Below are 26,174 nucleotides of genomic sequence, written 5' to 3'. Positions count from 1 at the left end.
CCCAATTTTTGCATTGCCTGTGTGTGCCGCCCTAAGCATGGAGAACACCGAGAGGAGAAGAGAACGGTCTGAGGATGGAGATCACTAATCTCTGGGTTACAAGTCCATCTCCAGAGATCTTGATGGTCCTCTGTCCGCAACATAGTCCAGATGTTTACTACCTCTGGCGCTGCAGCTTTACTGCGTGGACGGCAGATAATTGACGAAAGGCTACAGCCAGGATAGTCCGATGGTGGATAAGCCCCTATAGAGTCCAAAGAGATCCACATTGTCTGCGGGCTCAGGGGGCATCAGTGTCAGCGTGAGCTATCCATCCACATGCGAATGACCTGAAACGCTATGGCCGGAGGACCCCGCTGCTGACATCGTACATTTTAGCAGGCTGCAGGATTCTTTGTCTCTGAGAAACCATAATCCTTCTGGGAAAGCATATTGTGGACATATGAGACAAGATAGAGCTTATTAGTAAAGCACATCATTCTACTGAAAACAGAATGAGGCTACAAAGAAAAGAGCACAGTACCTACAGTCAGACATGGGGGAGGGCACAGATAAAAGCACAGTACCTACAGTCAGACATGGTGGAGGGTCACAGATAAGAGCACAGTACCTACAGTCGGACGTTGTGGAGGGTCACAGATGTTTTGCTGGCACTGGGAACTTTGATTGTGTGCCACCAAATATTATCTCAAGGGCACCAATAATTGTGTTTTGACCATTTGGGTGGGTTTGTGTGAAATTATCTCCAATTTACCTTTTTCTCTCTTTTTTTTTTTTTTTTTGTTCCAATAAACACTAAAGAATTAAACCTGAGAATAAGTAACGCGGGTAATTGTGACAATGTACTGGGGGAATACATCATCTTCTGGGGCAATTTCAGGGGTGCCAACACTCCAGCGTATAGTGCTGCCTTTTTGCAGGGATCGGGAGGAGCAGCTTGGTCGGGTGACTGAGATGCAGCGGCTCCAGGCGGAGGCCACAGATGAGTTCAAACATCAGGTGGAGCGCAACACAGAGAAGGTGTACGGCGAGATGAAGGAGCAGGTAAAGCATGGCGGCTGCAGGGCTTGTGAGCGCATTATCCAGCAGGTGAGTCACCGCTCCTGGATTCTGCTGATGACATCAGTGAGGAGAGATTCCGGCTCGGCAGCGATCAGCGGCAGCGTGGGGCAGACGGCCACCTGCCCCAGAGTCATGCTGGCCCCTGCACATGACATACTGCTCTGCAGACCACACAGATATCCAGCCACATCGGGTGAGAGCTGCTGAGTGTGCAGATCGCAAGCAGGTCAGCCCCACCTGCAGATTGGCATCTCGTGTCAGCCCCCCTTCTAGTCGTATAATGGTCACCCCCCCGAAACATGAGCAAAGGGTGACCCCCAATTTCAGGAGACCCGATGGCCACCGTAGCGGCCCCCATGCACGCTCAGCTCTGCTGACTGGTATTGTCGGGGTCGTAACGACAATATACCCTCATTCACCAGTCATTCCAAATTAAACTATAAGCATGTGGTACCGGGTAAGAATGAGTCAGACAGGTAGCTGGTTCAATCTCAGTGCATGCTCATGTGACTATATGTGTCAGCCACGGTCATAGCAACTGAACTTTATTTTCCAAATACACGGTACTAAAAAGGAATGCAATAGGCGGGGTTTAAGCAGTATACGTCTATTGTTCAATCCCTTTCTGATTCGTCGGACGTCTTCTGGTGGATTCCTCCTCTTCTTTCTATTTCCAAGTTTCGATTTCAAAAGAAATGAAACTCAACATTTCAGATTCTAAACTGACGTGAAGAATGAACACTGGCAGCCATCTTTAATACAGTTACATTTGCATTAGCAAGGGAAAAACTTATTGTTTTACAGTATAAGATATAAAAGTACAAAAAGTATATAAGAAAGTATATTTTCACCTTGACAGTATCTCTCCCGGCCACCGTACACATGCACACTCAGCTCTGCTGACTGGTATCTCCCGGCCCCCATACACATGCACGCTCCGCTCTGCTGCCTGTCATCTTTCCCAGCCCCCATACACATGCGCGCTTCGCTCTGCTGATGGTCATCTCTCCCGGCCCCCATACACATGCACGCTCAGCTCTGCTGACTGTCATCTCTCCCGGCCTCCATACACATGCACGCTCTGCTGACTGGTATCTCTCCCAGCCCACATACGCGCTCAGCTCTGCTGACTGTCATCTCTCCCGGCCCCCCTACACATGCACGCTCAGCTCTGCTGACTGTCATCTCTCCCGGCCCCCGTACACATACATGCTCTGCTGACTTATCATCTCTCCTGGCCCCCATACAGAATGATGGCGAGGTGGCGGTCGGGATGGAGGTTCTTTGTTTGGGATGGAGGGATAGTTCTCGGGATAGCAGTTCTTGGGTTGGAATGGTGGGGCAGTGGTCGGAATGGAGGGACAGTTCTCGGGATGGCAGTTCTTGGGTTGGAATGGTGGGGCAGCGGTCAGGATGGTGAGGCGGCGGTCGGGATGGAGGGACAGTTCTCGGGATGGCAGTTCTTGGGTTGGGATGGAGGGACAGTTCTCGGGATGGCAGTTCTTGGGTTGGGATGGTGGGGCGGAGGTCGGGATGGAGGGACAGTTCTCGGGATGGCAGTTCTTGGGTTGGTATGGCGGGACAGTTCTCGGGATGGCAGTTCTTGGGTTGGGATGGCGGGGCAGAGGTCTGGATGGGGGGACAGTTCTCGAGATGTCAGTTCTTGGGTTGGGATGGCGAGGTGGTGGTCGGGATGGTGGTTCTTCGTTTGGGATGGCGGGACAGTTCTCGGGATGGCGGTTCTTCGGTTGGAATGGCGGGGCAGCGGACTCGATGGCGGAGCGTTGGTCGTGATGTACACCAGGTGTTGGCCATCTTTCTTCCTCTTCCGCACAGGACTATTGTAACTCTGGCCCCCAGCACATAAATGTTCCGCCTCCGCCCTGATAACGAGCCGCCATAGTCTTCTGCTTCCTCCCTCAGATGGAGAAGGTGGAGGTCGACCTGAAACGCTCCAAGAGCCTTCGCGAGAAGCAGAGCCAGGAGTTCAGCCGCCAGCTGCAGGAGGTGAAGGAGCGCTGCGCCCAGCAGGTGAGTGTCCGACGGCGAGACTCCACACTCGGTGCCTGTCACATCCAGAGCTGCGATCGCACTTCTGCTCAGCTCCTGATGCTAGTGGTGCATTGTGGGAGCTCAGGGAACCTAGTGAGTGCAGCTCTGGATGTGACTGGAGTATGACAGCCAGTGACTATAGAGATAATGTGCTGGAGTCCTCCCACAGCTTACAGAGACCGTCACCACCGCACACTGATCCTGCAGATTATTACACCACTGCCCTCTGCAGAGCATCGCTCCTCCACCTCCTGACAGATACATAGCGATAGATCCTGCAGATTATTACACCACTGACCTCTCTGCAGAGCATCGCTCCACCTCCTGAAAGATACATAGTGATATATCCTGCAGATTATTACACCACTGACCTCTCTGCAGAGCATCGCTCCACCTCCTGAAAGATACATAGTGATATATCCTGCAGATTATTACACCACTGACCTCTCTGCAGAGCATCGCTCCTCCACCTCCTGACAGATACATAGCGATAGATCATGCAGATTATTACACCACTAACCTCTCTGCAGAGCATCGCACCTCCATCTCCTGAGAGATACATAGCGATAGATCCTGCAGATTATTACACCACTGACCTCTGCAGAGCATCGCTCCTCCACCTCCTGACAGATCCATGGTGATGTATCCTGCAGATTTATTACACTACTGCCCTCTATGCAGAGCATCGCTCCTCCACCTCCTGACAGATATAGTGATGTATCCTGCAGATTATTACACCACTGACCTCTCTGCAGAGCATCACTCCTCCACCTCCTCACAGATACATAGTGATATATCCTGCAGATTATTACACCACTGACCTCAGACGGCAGAATTAATTTGGAGTTGACGTTTATTGGGGGGGACTGGGATCAGTTGTTATGGTGACAGGGCTGACCCGTATTCTCCTTTTTCCAATCAGATGGTGGAGCTGAAGCTGGAGCACGAGCAGGAAAAGATCCGCATCCACCAGCAGCACAGCGCCGAGAGGGACGGCCGTGTCCAGGAGCATGAGCAGGAGATCCAGCGGCTGGAGCGGCAGCTGCAGGAAGCCATGACGGAGCACGAGAAGAAGGCACAAGCCTGGAGGGAGCGAGACGCACAGGTAACCCCGCCGTAGTGCGCACCGCAGTGTGTGCTGCTGCTCCTACACCCTGTCTGCACCACAGGTTGTGCTGCTGCTCCTACACCCTGCCTGTGCCGCAGGGTGTGCTGCTGCTGCTACATCGTGTCTGCGCCGCAGGGTGTGCCACCGCCCCTACACTGTGTCTGCGCCGCTGTTCCGACAGTGTCTGTACCTTAGGGTGTGCTGCTGCTCCTACACAGTGTCTGCACCACAGGGTGTGCCTCCTCTTCTACACAGTGTCTGCACCACAGGGTGTGCCACCGCTCCTACAGTGTCTGCACCTTAGGGTGTGCCGCCACTCCTACACCATGTGCGTGCCACAGGGTGTGTTGCCGCTCCTACACCGTGTGTGCATCACAGGATGTGCTGCCGCTCCTACACAGTGTCTGTACCGTTGTCTTTTCTGAGATGTGTTGCTGGAGCGCAGTGCTGGTCCCCCACCTGGCAGATGCAGGGGTCTGGTCTGCGTCTTTGTCCCTGCCGGATGAGGATAATATTAGCTGGATCTGTTGAGGGAGGATCTGGAGTGACCCTTCAAGGTTGACTCAGTGATTTTCAAATTGATCCACAGAGCGTTGCTGGCAACTGAAAATGACCAGACGGAGATGTGTGTCTCTGTTTGGTGGGGATCGAGCAGATCTCTAAGCCCCATTTATTGTGTCGCACTTTTCAAAATCTTAGAAGTTATACTTCAACCAATCAACATAAGAACACGCTCACAGTTCTTAACCTATAAGAATGCAGGAACAGCCTGTACGTCAAGGTCTCGTAGAACAATACACCCTCCGTCTCATGCCTTGTTCAGGTTGAAACAATCAAGGTCTCATAACAACTATGAACTTTTACCTAGCAACAGAATTTATCTCAAAACAGCAAGATGGAGTCGAAAAGCACAAAATGAAGCCTGCTTTATTTTTTCTTAGTTTAACCCTTCACAGATCCATCTGTGCTGCTCTGTTGGAAGCCGCTTCTCACAGGTGCCCCACGCTGGGGGCTTGTTTGATACACTCTGTCAGCCAGGACAATGCCCTGTTGTAACCTCCATATGGTTCCTGGCTGTGGAGACCCCACTGCGAGTCCAGGAGACGGCAAAGCGACTCTCACTGATACTGTGAGCAGTGGTGCATCCGGGATATATGCTGCCGTGTGAGTGTGCAAGACCCCCGACACGTCCTTACTCCTGCACAGAGGGCAGCGTACTGCCTGATGACGGGCGGTGCAGCGGTGGTGACTAGAGGCAGGAGACGTTAGAACGTACATGTCCACACCTCGCCTGCCCTCGTCTGTCCTTCTATATCCTTTCCTGACCTCGCCTGCCCTCCTTCTCCTAGATGCTGTCCACACCTGCACCTCGCCTGAACTCGCGTGCTCACCTCCTCCTAGATGCTGTCCTGACCTCGCGTGCTCACCTCCTCCTAGATGCTGTCCTGACCTCGCGTGCTCACCTCCTCCTAGATGCTGTCCTGACCTCGCGTGCTCACCTCCTCCTAGATCCTGTCCACAACTCGCCTGTCGTCCTAGATCCTGTCCTGACTTCGCCTGCCCTTATCCTCCTAGATCCTGTCCTCACCACGCCTGAACTCTCCTGTCCTTCTCCTAGATCTTGTCTTGACATCGCCTGCCCTTCTCCAAGATCCTGTCGGCCTCCTAGATCCTGTCCACATCTCTCCTGCCCTCTTCCTCCTGGATCCTATCCTGACCTCACCTGTCCTCCTGGATCCTATCCTCCTCCTAGATTCTGTCCACACCTCGCCTTTTCTAAATCATGTCCACACCTTGCCTGGCCTCCTCCTAGTTCCTGTCCAGGCCTTGCCTTTCCTCCTCCTAGATCAATTTCAGTGACATGACCGCTTTCCAGATATCAGTTATATTATACAGCAGTGACATCACCGCTCTCCAGATATCAGTTATATTATACAGCAGTGACATCATCGCTCCCCAGATATCAGTTATATTATACAGCAGTGACATCATCGCTCCCCAGATATCAGTTATATTATACAGCAGTGACATCACCGCTCTCCAGGGCAGAATGGACAGCGGTAGGTCTGATCGGGGGCCGGATGGACAGCGGTAGGTCTGATCTCTGCGTGATTTTGTACACACGGACTCCCCCCACATTTAGAGCCCTGAGACCTCTGCTGTCACCTGTTTACCACACAGTCTATTCCTCGTGATAAAGCCGAGGATGCTGTCACCGCGCCGGTGAGTCTTTGGTTACCATGGAAACTGGAACATCACAGCGCCGGAGTAACTTTGAGGATCAAAACTTGTCTTTTTAAAAGCCTCGCCGCCCGTCGTGATCTGTCACTGAGATCTGCGTCTTCACCGAAACGCCTGCTTTCTCCTTGTAATGGTGGTTACACAGTTAGATTGTCAACTCTGTGGTGGTTACATCGTTAAATTGTCAGTTCTGCAGTGTCGTGCCCCTCAGCACCCAGATTGCTGCCTGCTCGCCATGCCGTACCCCTCAGCACACAGTTTACGGCCTGCTCGCCATGCCCCTCAGCACCCAGATTACCGCCTGCTCTCCAGGCTGTGCCCCTGAGCACCCAGATTACCGCCTGCTCGCCATGCCGTGCCCCTCAGCACAGTTTGCCGCCTGCTCGCCATGCCGTACCCCTCAGCATAGTTTGCCGCCTGCTCGCCATGCCGTACCCCTCAGCACAATTTGCCATCTGCTCGCCAGGCCGTGCCCCTCAGCACGCAGTTTGTCGCCTGCTCTCCGCGCCAGGCCCCTCAGAACACAGATTGCCGCTTGATCGCCATGCAGTTTGCACACCTCCTTGCCATGCCATGCCCCTCGGCACAGATTTTGTCACTTGCTCGCCATGCCGTGCCTTTTGGCGCACAATTTGCCGCCGTTTACAGCGGAGAAGGTGCAAATACTCCTCTGTTCCCCGTGCGCAGTGCGGAACAGACCCGTTATACTGACACTGTGGTCATTTTGGCATTTTCTGTACATGACACTGAATAATGGTTGTTTATCTTTTCCAGACCTCTGCATGCTGTCAATGAGGGGAATGGTCTTGTCCTGAAATCCCACATTACATTTGACCATTGCTGACCGGTCCGTCTTGTCCTCTTCTCCGCAGACCATCTCAGATCTAGAGAATCAGGTCTACAAGATGAAGGAAGAGCTCATCCAAGTCAATGCTCAGCGCAAGCAGCAGATCCTGGAGCTCGGACACCTGCGGGAGGAGGAGAAGCACAAGACTGCTCAGGAGCACCAGAAGGCCATGAGCAAAGTGCGGGCTGAGATGGAGAGCATGAGACTGGAGCTGCAGAGGACACATGCTGCCCAGATCCAAGAAGCCCTGGAGAAGGTGCATGGTGTCCTGTGTATGTAGCATGATGACTGCGGTCAGATGTTGGCTGCTGCGTCCCTTCCCGTGCACATTACTGACCTTCTTTCTGCTTATCCTTCATTTTGCCGGTACTAGTTTTATTTTTTCCAGCATTGTTTTTTCCGTAGTTGCCTGCACAGCGTTTGTTTTCTATAGCCACCCTCCTCTGTATCCTCTCTTTTCCGACACCTCCTAGCTGGTCTCCATCCTCAGTGTCTTCTCCTCTTGGACGTCTTCTAACTAGTCTTCATCACTGGTCATGTTCCCAGTGTCTTCTCCTCTTGGACATCATCTGACTGGTCTCCATCACTGATCAGGTTCTCTGTGGCTTTTTTTGTTTTTTTGGCATCTTCTGGCTGGCCCCATCACTGAAATGTTTATCATTGTCTTCTCCACGTGGATGGTCTTCATCACTGGTCAGGTTCGCAGTGTCTTCTCATCTTGGACGTCTTCTCGCCCGTCTCCATCACTGGTCAGGTTTTTAGTGTAGTGTCTTCTCCTCTTGGACATCTTCTAGTTGGCCTCCATCACTGGCGAAATTCTCAATATTTTCTTCTCATTGATGTCTTTTGACTAGTCTCTATCACAGGTTAGGTTTGCAGTGTCTTCTCTTGTATGTCTTCTGGCTGGTCTCCATCACTGATCAGGTTGAGTCTTCTCGTCTTTGATGTCTTCTGACTGGTCTCCGTTTCTGGTCAGTTTCTCAGTGACTTCTCTTGGACATCTAACTGGTCATGTTCTCCGTGTCTTACCATCTTGGCCATCTTCTGACTGGTCTCCGTCACTGGTCATGTTGTCCATATCTTTCGTTCTTGGACATCACTCTGGTTGGTCTCCATTTTTGGTCAATTTCTAAATATCTTCTTGTTTTGGACTTCTTCTGACTGATCTCCATTTCTGGTCAGGTTTTCAATATCTTGTCTTGAACATCTTCTGGATGTACTCAGTCACTGATCATGTTCTCAGTGTCTTCTCCTCTTGGACTGTTGGCCGGACTCCATCACTGGTCAGGTTCTCGGTGTCTCTCGTCTTGGATGTCTTCTTGCTGGTCTCTAGAAGACCAGTGACTGGTCTATGTGACATATGAAAGTGGCTGAGTGCATCCTTCCCATGTTTTATCAGCTGAGGCCAGACCTGAAGCTCATTCAATTACACTGGTCAACAGCATTTTTGGTGCCAAAGATATTTCATCGAATTTAGGGTATTTTTGGGGTGCTGATTCTGAATATGTCATCAGTTTTGCCAGATTGGTTCAAGTTTTTGAGATTTTTGGTATCTTAGTTATAGCACTTGTTGGTAAATGCGACGCATCATCTCATTAATTTCTTTGGATTAGTACTTGAACTGAGCAGTTCTCAATATAGTTTTGTGTTAATTAGTGTTCTAAAAGTTTGTTCATAGCTTGATTTTTGCACTAACTTTATGTTGTTGTCTGTTTTCCAGTGAAAAGCATGAACTCATCAAGAAGAGGTTGTCTTAACGATCCAGACTCATTCTGTTACATTTGTGGTGAATACACACTGCCAAAACATAGAAGAAACATAACAGACTTCGTAAAAAAAGTGTATTTTGCCTATTTTGGGGTTATGCTTGGGGACCAAGACAAGTTTTGGGCACCACACATAGTGTGCAAAGCATGTATCAAATTATTACGAAAGTGGAGCAAAGGACAAAGAAAAAGCTTCAAATATGGTGTGGAGAGAGCCAAAAAATCATCATGATGACTGTTATTTATGGTAAACACAGGTACAGGCACATCTTCACAATGAGGGACAGGCCTTCTTGCAGATTCCATGTTACTCCCATTTTCGTTTCTTATGCTTATTGAATCCTTGCACTTGCACTGCACAGAAATAACAGTCATCATGATGATTTTTTGGCTCTCTCCACACCATTGGAACACCAAATTTGAAGCTTTTTCTTTGTCCTTTGCTCCATTTTCGTAATAATTCGATACATGCTTTGCACACTATGTGTGGTGCCCAAAACTTGTCTTGGTCCCCAAGCATAACCCCAAAATAGGCAAAATACACTTTTTTTACGAAGTCTGTTATGTTTCTTCTATGTTTTGGCAGTGTGTATTCACCACAAATGTAACAGAATGAGTCTGGATCGTTAAGACAACTTCTTCTTGATAAGTTCATGCTTTTCACTGGAAAACAGACAACAACATAAAGTTAGTGCAAAAATCAAGCTATGAACAAACTTTTAGAACACTAATTAACACAAAACTATATTGAGAACTGCTCAGTTCAAGTACTAATCCAAAGAAATTAATGAGATGATGCGTCGCATTTACAAACAAGTGCTATAAATAAGATACCAAAAATCTCAAAAACTTGAGCCAATCTGGCAAAACTGATGACATATTCAGAATCAGCACCCCAAAAATACCCCAAATTCATTAAAATATTTTGGACACCAGAAAAAAAATTTTTTTTTGTTGACCTGTGTTATCTATGGGGCCAGCTGCATCGCTTGTACCCCACTAATGATCCTACAAATATCGGAGACTCTGGTGCTCAGTCGCCCCAGCGTCATGTGGCTGTCTCACTCCTCACAAGGGATGGAGACTTGGCAGCTGATGGTGGCGCAGGGCCGTTGACTCTGGCGCTCTGAGCAGATACCAGGCTTAGAGGTGGGACCTCCTGCGTCTCTGCCCCCGTCTCTCTCGCGTGTCTGTGCCCCCGTCTCTCTCGCGTGTCTGTGCTCCCGTCTCTCTCGCGTGTCTGTGCTCCCGTCTCCTGATCACTGCACTTTCTCTTTCAGGCTGGAAGCAGAATGCTCCAAATGGAGAAGGAATACAGTGAGAAGCTGGCGAGCAGCACACAGGTACGGCACCGCGTCTTCACCGTGCAAGACACAGCCATCTCTGCTGCCTGTCAGTGGACCACAGCAGCACAAAGCTCCATACTGTGCTGCTTGTTACAGCCAGTACACAGGCAGATAACCAGATACACTGTAACGGGGAGCCCCCGCCTGTGTACCGGCTGTAACGGGGAGCCCCCGCCTGTGTACCGGCTGTAACGGGGAGCCCCCGCCTGTGTACCGGCTGTAACGGGGAGCCCCCGCCTGTGTACCGGCTGTAACGGGGAGCCCCCGCCTGTGTACCGGCTGTAACGGGGAGCCCCCGCCTGTGTACCGGCTGTAACGGGGAGCCCCCGCCTGTGTACCGGCTGTAACGGGGAGCCCCCGCCTGTGTACCGGCTGTAACGGGGAGCCCCCGCCTGTGTACCGGCTGTAACGGGGAGCCCCACACATGTTCTCTGATTGTGGAGAATGAGACCTGATGTAACATCAGAATAGTGACTTCAGCTCTGGAGGTGACTTGAGGATAAGACACAATGTAACAGTAGAATAGTGAGTGCAGCTCTGGAGGATAAGACTCGAAGTAACAGCAGAATAGTGATTGCAGCACATGATGTGACTGGAGGAGAAATGTAAGGGTATGTGTCCACTTTCAGGATGGCCGGCGGTTTGGACGGAGCGGCAAACTTTCTCCGCCCCCTTCTGGAGACGCGATGATGCAGGATGTGTTCATTGCACACATTCGGCATCATCGCCCCCCACACATAGGACCCTGTGATTTACCTTGCGGCAGCGCAGTGTCGCCACAAGGTAAACGGACATGCTGCGATCTTAAAAGACGCGCCGCATGTCTGTAATCGCAGGGCCGCCGGGTGCGTGTTACCACGCATAGTGGAGACGGGATTTCATAAAATCCCCTCCACTATGCTGTAACATCTGGAAGCTGCGGATTGAACGCTGCGGCTCCACGCAGCGTTCAATCCGCTGCTATTCCGGATGTAAAACGGCACGTGGACACATACCCTTTCTGTTTTGTGTTCAGTTCTCCCACAATGCCCTGCTCCTCTTCTCTGACTGGGCACGCTCTGTTGCTGTGTTCATCCTGACCTTTCTAGTTCATGACCATGATGCAGGTCAGCCGTGACGACTGACACTGGTGGGGCAGGCGGTTCTGTAGCTGTGTACATGGCTGACCTGAGGTGTTCACTTCTGGACGTCACTCACATTTCTCTTCTTTCCTTCCAGGTGGTCAGTGACCTCCAGACGACCATCGCCTCCCTGCAGGAGGAGACTGACCGCCAACGACTAGCTGCCGACAGGAGACTCCAGGAGGCCGCGCAAAACCACGAGGATGACAAAAAGAAAATGACGAGAGAGAACGAGAAGGCGATGAAGGTAAAGCTGCGAGCAAAACCTCTGCAGCGCTGTGCAATAGTCTGCGGGAGGGGTGGAGGTGGCAGGCGGAGGAGCGGTCTGAGGGGAGGAAGTGGCAGGCGGAGGGGCTGTCTGATGGGAGGAGGCGGTAGGTGAAGGGGCGGTCTGAGGGGAGGAGGTGGCGGTCTGAGGGGAGGAGGTGGCGGGCTGAGGGGAGGAGGTGGCGGGCTGAGGGGCCCTAGTGTCCTGAGGGAGTTGGGTTCACATTCTGTGCTGACATAGCTGCAGCATGTACATGACAGACAGTAGAGAACTTCTGCCTCTGCTTCAGTTATACTTCTAGGTGAACGTTTCTAAGGAGCTGATACGTGACCTATCCGTGGAGACCAAAGGCACAACACTTTTTTTTGACAAAGGTTAAAATGGCAAATTTTTATTATGATAAATATAAAACACCACAAGGGTTATAAAGATGTGAAAAACCCAATTTACGGGAAAGGACAAGTACAGGAAATGAAGGGGTGGGTATGGCTCGAAATAAAAGCATATAGTAGATATAGAGGAATGCACAGTGTAATTACACGAGATACAAGTGCAGATGGTAACGTATGGATAACATAACAATAATAGGTGTACATAAGAAATAAATAAGAAAAGAGCATCAAAGTGTCATCTAAATGCTCAGTCTATAGAGAACACCTGTGCACCATCAAGTATAAACGATAACATACTAACCATTATAAGAAAGTGAGATATGTATTAACTAAATGTGGGTAGTGCGCGGCCCACACCCAAAACAGAGCAGATATAGAGTAAGCAAACAGTGCATAGGAACTTCTGATCAAAACCACAGTGTATGCCTCGCAGTAGTTACCAGTAAAGCCAGGAACTCACCACCCCCGACGCTCGTTTTCGCTATGGAAGGCTTCATCCAGGGTTGGTGGGTAGCTGGAGGGGTGGCTGTTTATATAGTCATTGGCCAATGACAGAGCCGCACTGTGTCTGTTAATAATTGAGGATATTTCACAATCTTGCATTACTCCCTTCCTGGAAAGGGAGGAATACGATAGGAACAAGTAGCTCAGCATCATAGATACCCTAGAATGCAACGAGGAACAACATCCTCTGGAACGCTTCAGTCACTTCTGGGTGACGGAGAGAGAGGAAGTCAGCTGTCGGGACTGCGTGATCCAGAATAGCCAATCACTTCTGGGTGATGGAGAGGGGGAGCAGGTCAGGTGACGGGACCGGGTGATCCAGAATAGCAAATCACTTCTGGGTGACGGAGAGAAGGTCAGGTGACGGGACCGGGTGATCCAGAATAGCCAATCACTTCTGGGTGACGCAGAAGGTCAGGTGACGGGACCGTGTGATCCAGAATAGCAAATCACTTCTGGATGACGGAGAGAGGGTCAGGTGACGGGACCGTGTGATCCAGAATAGCAAATCACTTCTGGGTGACGGAGAGAAGGTCAGGTGACGGGACCGGGTGATCCAGAATAGCCAATCACTTCTGGGTGACGCAGAAGGTCAGGTGACGGGACCGTGTGATCCAGAATAGCAAATCACTTCTGGATGACGGAGAGAGGGTCAGGTGACGGGACCGTGTGATCCAGAATAGCAAATCACTTCTGGGTGACGGAGAGAAGGTCAGGTGACAGGACCATGTGATCCAGAATAGCAAATCACTTCTGGATGACGGAGAGAGGGTCAGGTGACGGGACCATGTGATCCAGAATAGCCAATCACTTCTGGGTGACGCAGAAGGTCAGGTGACGGGACCATGTGATCCAGACTAGCCAATCACTTCTGGGTGATGGAGAGAAGGTCAGGTGACGGGACCATGTGATCCAGACTAGCCAATCACTTCTGGGTGATGGAGAGAAGGTCAGGTGACGGGACCATGTGATCCAGACTAGCCAATCACTTCTGGGTGATGGAGAGAAGGTCAGGTGACGGGACCATGTGATCTAGAATAGCAAATCACTTCTGGGTGACGGAGATAAGGTCAGGTGACAGGACCATGTGATCCAGAATAGCCAATCACTTCTGGGTGACAGAGAAGTTCACAGCCAAAAAACACACAGGTAGTGCAAATCCAATGTCAGTGCAAGTAGGCCGCTCCGACACATAAATACAGATGGGAAAAATTATAAATAAAAGAAACCAAGATGATACCTAAAAAATAAATAATATAGGAAAGAAGTGACATAGGAAAGTGGAATGTCTGCGCTGCGTATCAATGGGGAACAACAGATCTGCGTCAGAGGTAAATGGGAATAATAAGGCGAGGCCATTTTAGGAGGGAAATGGCTGTAAAGCAGCTCATGAATGAAAGCTGAGTGACAGAATGCTACAGAGATCCACTGTACAGGGTGAAATAAGCAGATATTGGCACAAAGGACATAAAAACAACCTATGTAAAAGAACAGTCATTCAATTAAAACCAACAACCAATCAGTGGAGGAGCCACCCTCACCCTCTCTCCCTGAGGGAGCTTAGATCATACTCTAATGCTCTGCTGACAGGAGTCTAAGCCAAGATCTGTGATGAGCGGGGTCCTCCTGACAACAAGAGGTGTCAACAGGGGCGTCGTCCTGTGGAATAATGTGCAGCCGGCAGGGACACCATTGGAGGAGAAAGTGGAGGGTCCGCAGTGGTCGGGTCACCTGCTCAAGCTTGTGTTCGCACCGCTGACCCCCCCCCCCCCAGCCTTTCCCTGCAGCTGGCCGTTCTGCGGACCCCCACTTCTCAGATCTGTATGATGTGGCCGCCATGTGTAAGAAGGCACCATATGGCTCCGCTTATAACCAGGCGGTGCAGGACGCTCTCACACCGTGGGGTCCTGCACCTTCCTCATGAATCCGGTGCTCAGCCTTAACCAGGAGGGGCCCGGAGACCCCCGGAGAGTCTCATAAGGTGCCATCACAGCAGTGACAGTAGGGGTGTATTCTTGGGTGACAGTACAGCCCTTGCGCAAGTCCTAGAGCTGATACGCTGTCACTGTGTGCCCCCTGCCCGTCATCAAGTAGAGACCCCGGATCGCTCTTGATTGGTTCAATATTTTGGTTATTACCGGACACATTATTGGTTTTTAGGGGTCTCACAGTTGGTGATTGTTGCTTATCTCACAGTCAGTTACATGTCTCGCAGTCAGTTGTGCATCTTGTGGTCAATTGTTACGTGTCATGCCGCCGGTTGTTGCGACTCCCGCTGCCGGTTGTTGCGTGTCTCACCGCCGGTTGTTGCGTGTCATGCCGCCAGTTGTTGCGACTCCCGCTGCCGGTTGTTGCATGTCTCACCGACGGTTGTTGCGCCTCCTGCTGCCGGTTGTTGCATGTCTCACCGACGGTTGTTGCGCCTCCTGCTGCCGGTTGTTGCATGTCTCACCGGCGGTTTTTGCGTGTCTCGCCACTGGTTGTTCCGCCTTCCGCTGCCGCTGGTTGTTTCATGTCTCGTGTGGCTGTGTTGCAGCTCCTGCAGGACGAGGGCAGCGGTTACTGCGCGCGTCTCCGGTTATTGGAGAAGAGACTTCAGGACAAGGAGCTGGAGCTGCAGGAGCAGGTGAGGAACGCAGGACGACCACTGTCACATCCCCATCATCCCAGCGGCCAGCAGGGGGCGATCACATCCAGGCTAAACTTCGATAGACACAGAGCAGTCGGGAGCATTCCCAGGGTTGTCAGGAACGCTGCTGTGCTGGTTGTCAGACTTTCCTCGTGTCTCTCACTGGTGACTGTTCACACTCTCATCTCTTGTATTTTACTTGAGGCTGCTAAGCTCGTACTGTCCGCTCCCTTAAGTGGGCGCTCTACTGGGACTGGTCACCGGGCGGCAGGTGGAGTTCGTCATGTACCTGGCACAGCTCATCCCGCTCCGCCTCATCCTCAGACGTGTTCTGCGCCACTTTCCATCATTGCCCCTCTTGTCTCCAGAGCACGGCCCATCCCCCACCTAGTCAGCACCCACCGCTACGTCCACCATACAATCAGCCCCAGCCGCCCCGTCCACCATACAATCAGCGCCAGCTGCCCCGTCCCCCATACAATCAGCGCCAGCTGCCCCGTCCTCCATACAATCAGCCCCAGCCGCCCCGTCCACCATACAATCAGCGCCAGCTGCCCCGTCCCCCATACAATCAGCGCCAGCTGCCCCGTCCCCCATACAATCAGCGCCAGCTGCCCCGTCCCCCATACAATCAGCCCCAGCCGCCCCGTCCCCCATACAATCAGCGCCAGCTGCCCTGTCCCCCATACAATCAGCGCCATACGCCCCGTCCCCCATACAATCAGCCGCCCCGTCCCCCATACAATCAGCGCCAGCTGCCCCGTCCCCCATACAATCAGTGCCAGCTGTTGGTGCAGCGTCACATCATCCTCCAGTCACCTCCAGAGCTGCACTCACTATTCTGCTCTTACATCATGTCTTATCCTCCGGTCACCTCCGGAGCTGCATGGCACATGGATATTCTGGTAGACAGGCGCAGCCATACCTGTCCCTGTGCTGTGTGGGTGTGTATCCCTGTTTGTGTCTTTGGATCATCCCCCCCCCCATTAGATGTTTTGTGAGAGGATCCGCATCCTCTGCTCGCTCCTTGCCACTTTCACCGTCTGGACACCTGATGACCAGCTGAGCCACCTCCACATCCGGCTCCGTGGGAGATTCCACCGTGTCCTGTCTGTTCCGATACTCCTGGACCGCACCATTATAGTCACGTATGGTGGGGGTCTCATTTTTCCTTCCTCAGTCTCAGAGCCGTCTCTTGTGTTGTAGACAGTGACCAGAGGAGGCGCTGACACTATGACGGCCATGCTGACAGTTTCCTCGCAGTGCACTCACCTGTCCACCATTTCCCTCACAGATCACTCACATCCGTCAGGAGTACGAGCTGAAGATCCGTGGCCTGATGCCGTCAGCCCTGCGCCACGAGCTGGAGGACACCATCACCTCTCTGAAATCCCAGGTAACTAGACATAAATCCCCGCCGTCCCCTGTGCGGATCCCCCTCCTGCTCCCCGCCATCCCCTGTGCGGACCATAACCCCCTCCCCCCCGCTATCCCACGTGCGGATCACCCTCCTGCCCCCCACCGTTTCCCGCGCGGATCCCCCTCCTGATCCCCACCGTCCCCCGTGCGGATCCCCCTCCTGTTCCCTACTGTCCTCCGTACGGATCTCCCTCCTGCTCCTTGCCGACCCCCTCCTGCTCATCCCCATGCAGACTGTTTTTCCTCGTTGCGGACCCCATCCTATCATTAATGCGGTTTTTCGGTTCTCCCCGGCACAGGTGACCTTCCTCCAGAAGAGGGCGCAGGTGCTGCAGGACGACCTCTCCTTACATCAAGGCAGACGGTAAGTGGAGGAGTGGTGGCAGCGCCTAAGTATATCAGTCTCCGCTGTGGGCAGCCACGCACTTTGTTCTCCGCCGAGGAGCAGCTGCGCACTTTGTTCTCCGCCAAGGAGCAGCCGCGCACTTTGTTGTCCGCCGAGGAGCAGCCGCGCACTTTGTTGTCCGCCGAGGAGCAGCCGCACACTTTGTTGTCCGCGAGGAGCAGCCGCGCACTTTGTTGTCCGCCGAGGAGCAGCTGCGCACTTTGTTGTCCGCCGAGGAGCAGCCGCGCACTTTGTTGTCCGCCGAGGAGCAGCCGCGCACTTTGTTGTCCGAGGAGCAGCCGCGCACTTTGTTGTCCGCCGAGGAGCAGCCGCGCACTTTGTTGTCCACCGGGGGGCAGCCGCGCACTTTGGCGCAAACGTTCTCGCCTCTCTCTTCTTGGCTTTCTTGGCTCCTCTCCGCACGGTGTTTGCTGTCAGTGAATGGAAATGTTCTTAGGTCGTCACCACTTCCAGGACTGGTACAGGTCCATGCACTGACACATTGTGACAGACCCTCACTCAGCTCTGTATCCAGTCATGGGGGTCCTGGCTCCAACAGGCCCTCAAGATAAGGACCAAAAGCCTTAAGGGGACAAATCCCCAAGAAACTCCCCCATCACAGGGGCAGGGAAGGACCCCTGGGCCCCTTCACAGATGACTACCGGTGGAAGACCCCTGTAAGAATGTCAGATGGGAGGTGTCAGCGCCCCTCCCCCACACTCCCAATAAGCGGTCAGTCTCTGGGGCCCAGCCCTGTGGATAAGGGGTACAATGATGACTGCACTAATGGTCGTCTCGCTCTCTGCAGGTTGTGATTCCCGCGTCCTGGAGGCGTTGGCACCAGAAGTGGACTCCGCCCCCACGCAGTGAGCGCCACCCGGCTGTAGTAAAGTGTACCGTCATGAGGAGTTGTGTTTATTGGTGACCCCCAGGGTCGCCACCTCCCTGCGCAAAGGCAGCACTGCTCCTCTACACCTGGACTGTGCCCCCTCCCCTCCGCACAAAGGCAGCGTCCCTTCCGCCGCACCCGTCCTGTGACCCCGGGCTGCGCCCTCCCCCCATATTTTCTATATTTATACGATTCTTTTATCTCACATTAAACGTTTGTTTTATACCTTTTTGTTTCTCATTTGTTCATTCCAAAATTTCAGACCACATGAGCGTGCCCCTCCCCATGACACCACATGAGCGTGCCCCACCCCATGACACCACATGAGCGTGCCCCACCCCATGACACCACATGAGCGTGCCCCACCCCATGACACCACATGAGCGTGCCCCACCCCGTGACACCACATGAGCGTGCCCCTCCTCGTGACACCATGTGAGCGTGCCCCTCCCTGTGACTGTGCCCCTCCCCGTGCCACCACGTGAGCGTGCCCCTCCCCGTGCCACCACGTGAGCGTGCCCCTCCCCGTGACACCACGTGGGCCTGCTCCTCCCCGTGACTGCACCCACCTGTGACACCACGTGAGCGTGACCCCTCCCCGTGACACCACGACCGCGTGGGGGTTCCTCTACCCCGTTACACCGCGTGAGCGGACCCCTGCCCCCTCCCCTTCACGTGGCTGCTTATCTGTCACTCCTTTAGCTATTAAGCTGATGAGTAAATTATGACTTCGCCCAGCAGAGCACACAGGACGGAACGGAGCTGAGGCTTCGTTACATTGTTCCTGTTCAGACTGTGAGGTAAACGCAGATCTTCACAACGATAAGATTGGAAAGTCTAAAAATTTTCCGGATCCTCCGATGTCGGGAACCATACGTACGTAGTGCACACTGCATGGTGGTATTCCACATCCAGATTCTAGAGGCGCCGTTGTTTGGGACTGATAATGGTGCCGAATTCACCAGGGCGATGTCATTCTTGTTCCTGTGGACCCCACTCTCATCTGTGGCCTCTGTCTGTCCTGCCCTCCACTGGCTTCCCCTGGTACTGCACTTTGTGAGATGTGACTTAGGAGGCTCCCACTGCCCCTCCATTCACATCCAGAGCTGCACTCAGACTTTCTGTATGTGGCACCTCTAGCTACGGTGCATTCTGGGAGATGCTGTGATTTCCCACAGTATAAAGCCTCTCTGTACCCCACAATGCACTTCATCTGCAGTCTCAGCACACACTGCCGATACCTGACATGCAGCTGTGGGGGGCTACCTGCTGCTTAGAGCGTGGGATCGGGGGGTCTCCTGCAGATCCAGCACCACAGGGTGCAAGAAATCCCCCTCACTGCTGCCGTCTAAACCTGGATGTCAGGGGCACCCTGAGGAAGCCAATGCAAAACGCGCGTTGGGGCGCGTGTGGCACCACAGACATGAATATGGGTAAGAACCATTTAATGGTATGATTAATTTCACCATTACAAGGGATACTACTTCGATGATTATTAACATGACAACTTTTACTGTGAACTGTTTCCCTGTGTGGTGAATCTGCCACTACACTTGTTTCTTCATACTAGTTATACGGTCACTTTATTGAGATACTTATCTGAGGAATAGGCTCCTCATCATTGTCTGTGCCTGTGGTGATACACTATATTTTGGAGCACCTGTGTTCTGAATTGAATAGATGTCATTGATATATGGTTTTCTGATTTATGTGTTGCCTTGTATACTATGAATTAATAAAATAATATTTCTCTGTATTATGCTCCATGTGTTACTGTCATTCAACTTATAGTGAGTGTATGGTGTATACACCTCCGATTCTAACACATGGAATATGTATTTATACTCCGGTACGGTCAGTGCCAGCTCCACAATAACAGAAGAACCACTCGCTGCCACTACCAATCCTTTATGGGCTGTTTGGACACTCGTTACAGGCAGTGTATGGCTTCAGGGTGCGGTTTACAGAACAAGAGGAACAGAGCCATTAAATGTTTTATATTTAATGCAGAAAGATAGGCAGGGTTTCTAAAAATATACAAAGATGATACAAAATGAGAACAAACAATACGATATATACAATTACATGTCATAAAAAGTAGTAGCGAAAGAAATGTACTAAACCTGATGTCACGGAAATGGCGCAGATCTTGGCAGAGGGAAGCATTCTGATTAGGAAAATGGTGCAATCCTACAGTGATCTGTATCACCCAGTCAGAATCTGCTTTTGTCACATGAGTCCCACATACCTCCCCTACGTGACCTCAGATTGGGCTTTTCAATGGTATGCGGCTAAGGTCCCCAAACTATTTGAATACCTGCCTCTCTGGAGGTCCCAGGCAGGAGATGGTAATACCATATTTCCTATCATGAGTTTAGGTTTCCATAGACAGGAAACATGGCATGTCCTCGATCGGGCCGATACTGATTCAGGCCTTATGAGCAGACTGCCCAGCGATTTAAGTCAGTGTTACGTTCGCCACTTCCTAGCGACGCCCAAAATATGTCTCCCATAATTATAGGAACTACACCTGCCACAAAATAACAATATTCATTACAGGACGCCGGGGCGTCTGCCATTCCCGGCCAGTGTTTCCGCAGAGTTATCGGCACAGGCGCTAAGTATCACCGCTCAGCCTTTTCTTTAGATTTTGTGTCTGCTCGCCATCAGATAACCCACTTCAATGACCTGTTCACAGCCAGGGGTCATAACTGAACAGGGGTCATGAGGACTGTTTAGACTGTCATCTCTTTCCCCTAGTATTTGTGATGAAGCTGTGCTTCAGTCGTCAATATGAGGGTTAAACGTCCGCCCTCTACTCATTACAAGAAAGACCACGACCATTGGAGCCGGCAGCTCTCAGTGACTGCTCAGATCGAGCGTCCAAATTGTGTGTACATTTCACTCAGTGATTGCACCTGTGGCTTCTGCCCCCCAGGCTGCGATCCAAGTGCATGGTGCCCATCATCTCCTTCTTCAGGCTGTGATCTAAGTGCATGGTGCCCGTCGTCTCTTCCACCAGGCAATGATCCAAGTGCACGGTGCCCATCGTCTCCTCCACCAGTCTGTGAGCCAAGTGCATGGTGCCCATCATCTCCTACCTCAGGCTGTGAGCCAAGTGCATGGAGCCCATTGCCTCCTACACCACGCTCTGATCCAAGTGCACGGTGCAAATCGTCTCCTCCACCAGGCTGTGAGCCAAGTGCATGGTGCCCATTGCCTCCTCCACTAGGCTGTGAGCCAAGTGCATGATGCCCATCATCTCCACCAGGCTGTGAGCCAAGTGCATGATGCCCATCATCTCCTACATGATGTATGGATGAGAGCGGGAATCCTACATGATGTAAGGAGGAGAATTGGCATCCTATATGATGTATGGAGGAGAGTTGGCATCCTATATGATGTATGGAGGAGTGCGGGGATCCTATATGATGTATGGAGGAGAGTGTGCATCCTATATGATGTATGGAGGAGATTGGGCATCCTACATGTATGGAGGAGAGAGAGCATCCTATATGATGTATGGAGGAGAGCGGGCATCCTACATGATGTATGGAGGAGAGCGGGCATCCTACATGATGTAAGGATGAGGTGGGCATCCTACATGATGTAAGGAGGAGAGTTGGCATCCTATATGATGTATGGAGGAGACAGAGCATCATATACACTCACCGGCCACTTTATTAGGTACACCATGCTAGTAACGGGTTGGACCCCTTTTGCCTTCAGAACTGCCTCAATTCTTCGTGGCATAGATTCAACAAGGTGCTGGAAGCATTCCTCAGAGATTTTGGTCCATATTGACATGATGGCATCACACAGTTGCCGCAGATTTGTCGGCTGCACATCCCAAAGATGCTCCATACAAGGCAGGATGGATCCATGCTTTCATGTTGTTTACGCCAAATTCTGACCCTACCATCCGAATGTCACAGCAGAAATCGACTCATCAGACCAAGCAACGTTTTTCCAATCTTCTACTGTCCAATTTCGATGAGCTTGTGCAAATTGTAGCTTCAGTTTCCTGTTCTTAGCTGAAAGGAGTGGTACCCGGTGTGGTCTTCTGCTGCTGTAGCCCATCTGCCTCAAAGTTCGACGCACTGTGCGTTCAGAGATGCTCTTAGGCCTACCTTGGTTGTAACGGGTGGCGATTTGAGTCACTGTTGCCTTTCTATCAGCTCGAACCAGTCTGCCCATTCTCCTCTGACCTCTGGCATCAACAAGGCATTTCCGCCCACAGAACTGCCGCTCACTGGATTTTTTTTTTCTTTTTCGGACCATTCTCTGTAAACCCTAGAGATGGTTGTGCGTGAAAATCCCAGTAGATCAGCAGTTTCTGAAATACTCAGACCAGCCCTTCTGGCACCAACAACCATGCCACGTTCAAAGGCACTCAAATCACCTTTCTTCCCCATACTGATGCTCGGTTTGAACTGCAGGAGATTGTCTTGACCATGTCTACATGCCTAAATGCACTGAGTTGCCGCCATGTGATTGGCTGATTAGAAATTAAGTGTTAACAAGAAGTTGGACAGGTGTACCTAATAAAGTGGCCAGTGAGTGTATATGATGTATGGAAGAGAGCGGGCATCCTACATGATGTAAGGAGGAGAGCGGGCATCCTATATGATGTATGGAGGAGAGTGGGCATCCTATATGACGTATGGAAGAGAATGGGCATTCTACATGATGTAAGGGGGGGAGTTGGCATCCTATATGATGTATGGAGGAGAGCGGGCATCCCATATGATGTGTGAAGGAGAGCGAGGATCCTATATGATGTGTGAAGGAGAGCGAGGATCCTACATGATGTATGGAGGAGAGCGAGCATCCTACATGATGTATGGAGGAGAGCAAGCATCCCGTGTACCTCCCATTGAGTTGTCTCCTGTCCCATATAGCCCCCAACCTCATGTTGGAGTTGTCTTCCATCCCGTTTAAAACCCATTCCCAGGGTGGGGTCGTCTCCCGTCCATGTAGCTCTCATCCTCATATTGGTGTAGTCTCCTGTCCCAAAGTGCCCCGATTCCCATGTTGGAGTCGTCCCCCATCCCGTTTAACCCCCATGCCCATGTGGGGTCGTCTACTGTCCCATGTAGCCTCCATACCCATGTTGGAGTCATCTCCCTTCCCATGTAGCTCTCATCCCCATATTGGTGTAGTCTCCTGTCCCAAAGTGCCCCCGATTCCCATGTTGGAGTCGTCCCCCATCCCGTTTAACCCCCATTCCCATGTGGGGTCGTCTACTGTCCCATGTAGCCTCCATACCCATGTTGAAGTCATCTCCCGTCCCATGTAGCTCACTTCCCCAGGTTGGGGTAGTCTCCTGTCCCATGGTGCCCACATTCCCATGTTGGAGTAGTCTCCCATCCCGGGTAGCCCCCATCTCCATGTTGGGGTCATCACCCGTCCCTGACTGTACCCTCTCCTTGGCATTGTATTGCGTGCTGCGGCCTGTTTACTGCTCCTTTTGATGTTGACGGATCTGGTCTTGATTGTATCAATATTATTTCTTTTCCAGAGAGAAGACGACTCTCAGGATCCCCCGCTGACTTCAGAACGCAGATTACAGAGGAATTCACAACTTGCAATGCAAATTACAGAGCCATAAGTGGAGGAGCCGCGCTTGTGACTCATCTCACCGACCAGTACACCAGTTTTGGGGAAGAGGCCCCACGGCCACCCATGCCTGGTGAGGAAGGATAGACGCCGTGCCAGCTACCCAGCCAAAGACCAAAGTCTCTCACTTCCCAGCAACACGAGGAGGAATGAGGATGGTTTGAGGGAGCAGTAAGGAAGCGCGTCCCCAGATTCCCAACTGGTCCAATGGGTCAAGTCGCTCCACTCACTACTGGTGGACCAGGATGGTGCCCACCTCTTCCGGACATTCCTGGAGAGTGAGAAATGTGTGGATACCTTAGATTTCTGGTTTGCCTGCAATGAATTCAGGCAGATGGACCTGAGCTATGGGGGGGGGGGGGGGGCTGCATTGTTCTATATGTGGGCTGCATTATCCTGTATCGAGGACTATGGGGAATACATTATACTATATTAAGAACTATGGGGTGCATTATACTATGGGAAGTGAATCGTACTACATGGATGACTATGTTGCCACATTATACTATATGGAGCACTATGAGGAGTGTATTATACTATATGGAGGACTGAGCAGTGTATTTTAATATATGGAGCACTATGATGAGTGTATTATACTATATGGAGCACTATGATGAGTGCATTATACTATACGGAGCACTATGATGAGTGTATTATACTATATGGAGCACTATGATGAGTGTGTTACACTCATCATAGTGCTCCATATAGTATAATACACTCATCATAGTGCTCCATATAGTATATTATACTATATGGAGCACTATGATGAGTATTATACTATGGAGCACTATGATGAGTGTATTATACTATATGGAGCACTATGAGGAGTGTATTATACTACAGGTCCTTCTCAAAAAATTAGCATATAGTATTAAATTTCATTATTTACCATAATGTAATGATTACAATTAAACTTTCATATATTATAGATTCATTATCCACCAACTGAAATTTGTCAGGTCTTTTATTGTTTTAATACTGATGATTTTGGCCTACAACTCCTGATAACCCAAAAAACCTGTCTCAATAAATTAGCATATCAAGAAAAGGTTCTCTAAACGACCTATTACCCTAATCTTCTGAATCAACTAATTAACTCTAAACACATGCAAAAGATACCTGAGGCTTTAAAAACTCCCTGCCTGGTTCATTACTCAAAACCCCCATCATGGGTAAGACTAGCGACCTGACAGATGTCAAGAAGGCCATCATTGACACCCTCAAGCAAGAGGGTAAGACCCAGAAAGAAATTTCTCAACAAATAGGCTGTTCCCAGAGTGCTGTATCAAGGCACCTCAATGGTAAGTCTGTTGGAAGGAAAAAATGTGGCAGAAAACGCTGTACAACGAGAAGAGGTGACCGGACCCTGAGGAAGATTGTGGAGAAGGACCGATTCCAGACCTTGGGGAACCTGAGGAAGCAGTGGACTGAGTCTGGTGTGGAAACATCCAGAGCCACCGTGCACAGGCGTGTGCAGGAAATGGGCTACAGGTGCCGCATTCCCCAGGTAAAGCCACTTTTGAACCATAAACAGCGGCAGAAGCGCCTGACCTGGGCTACAGAGAAGCAGCACTGGACTTTTGCTAAGTGGTCCCAAGTACTTTTTTCTGATGAAAGCAAATTTTGCATGTCATTCGGAAATCAAGGTGCCAGAGTCTGGAGGAAGACTGGGGAGAAGGAAATGCCAAAATGCCTGAAGTCCAGTGTCAAGTACCCACAGTCAGTGATGGTGTGGGGTGCCATGTCAGCTGCTGGTGTTGGTCCACTGTGTTTCATCAAGGGCAGGGTCAATGCAGCTAGCTATCAGGAGATTTTGGAGCACTTCATGCTTCCTGGCACCTGCTCACAGTGCCAAAACCACTGGTAAATGGTTTACTGACCATGGTATTACTGTGCTCAATTGGCCTGCCAACTCTCCTGACCTGAACCCCATAGAGAATCTGTGGGATATTGTGAAGAGAAAGTTGAGAGACGCAAGACCCAACACTCTGGATGAGCTTAAGGCCGCTATTGAAGCATCCTGGGCCTCCATAACATCTCAGCAGTGTCACAGGCTGATTGCCTCCATGCCACGCCGCATTGAAGCAGTCATTTCTGCCAAAGGATTCCCGACCAAGTATTGAGTGCATAACTGAACATTATTATTTGATGGTTTTTTTGTTTGTTATTAAAAAACACTTTTATTTGATTGGACGGGTGAAATATGCTAATTTATTGAGACAGGTTTTTTGGGTTATCAGGAGTTGTAGGCCAAAATCATCAGTATTAAAACAATAAAAGACCTGACAAATTTCAGTTGGTGGATAATGAATCTATAATATATGAAAGTTTAATTGTAATCATTACATTATGGTAAATAATGAAATTTAACACTATATGCTAATTTTTTGAGAAGGACCTGTATATGGAGCACTATGAGGAGTGTATTATACTATATGGAGCACTATGAGGAGTGTATTATACTATATGGAGCACTATGAGGATTGTATTACACTCCTCATAGTGCTCCATATAATGTAATAC

General features: G+C 50.8%; 1 protein-coding gene across 10 annotated transcripts in view; it reads left to right on the top strand.

Moving 5' to 3' along the window:
• CEP112 (centrosomal protein 112) overlaps positions 1-24,012 on the top strand; it is a 41,665-nt gene extending 17,653 nt beyond the window's left edge. For 2 of the 10 annotated variants that reach the window (XM_077254684.1, XM_077254681.1), the window contains 10 exons: positions 921-1,044; positions 2,986-3,093; positions 4,037-4,219; positions 7,336-7,566; positions 10,357-10,419; positions 11,641-11,790; positions 15,244-15,333; positions 16,631-16,732; positions 17,055-17,119; positions 23,551-24,012. In XM_077254684.1, coding sequence (XP_077110799.1) covers positions 921-1,044; positions 2,986-3,093; positions 4,037-4,219; positions 7,336-7,566; positions 10,357-10,419; positions 11,641-11,790; positions 15,244-15,333; positions 16,631-16,732; positions 17,055-17,119; positions 23,551-23,581 — 1,147 coding nt within the window. In that variant the 3' untranslated portion in view covers positions 23,582-24,012. Of the gene's footprint in view, positions 1-920; positions 1,045-2,985; positions 3,094-4,036; positions 4,220-7,335; positions 7,583-10,356; positions 10,420-11,640; positions 11,791-15,243; positions 15,334-16,630; positions 16,733-17,054; positions 17,124-17,948; positions 18,315-23,550 lie in introns of those variants that run through there. The other 8 variants (XM_077254680.1, XM_077254676.1, XM_077254685.1 and 5 more) reach the window with 6 other exon arrangements.
• Positions 24,013-26,174: the final 2,162 nt, after the last annotated feature.

Source organism: Ranitomeya variabilis, chromosome 4 (genome assembly GCF_051348905.1).
Source record: "Ranitomeya variabilis isolate aRanVar5 chromosome 4, aRanVar5.hap1, whole genome shotgun sequence".
Lineage (NCBI taxonomy): Eukaryota > Metazoa > Chordata > Amphibia > Anura > Dendrobatidae > Ranitomeya > Ranitomeya variabilis.
The sequence above is the reverse complement of the archived record's forward strand: the minus strand, read 5'-3'. Positions and strand labels throughout refer to the sequence as shown.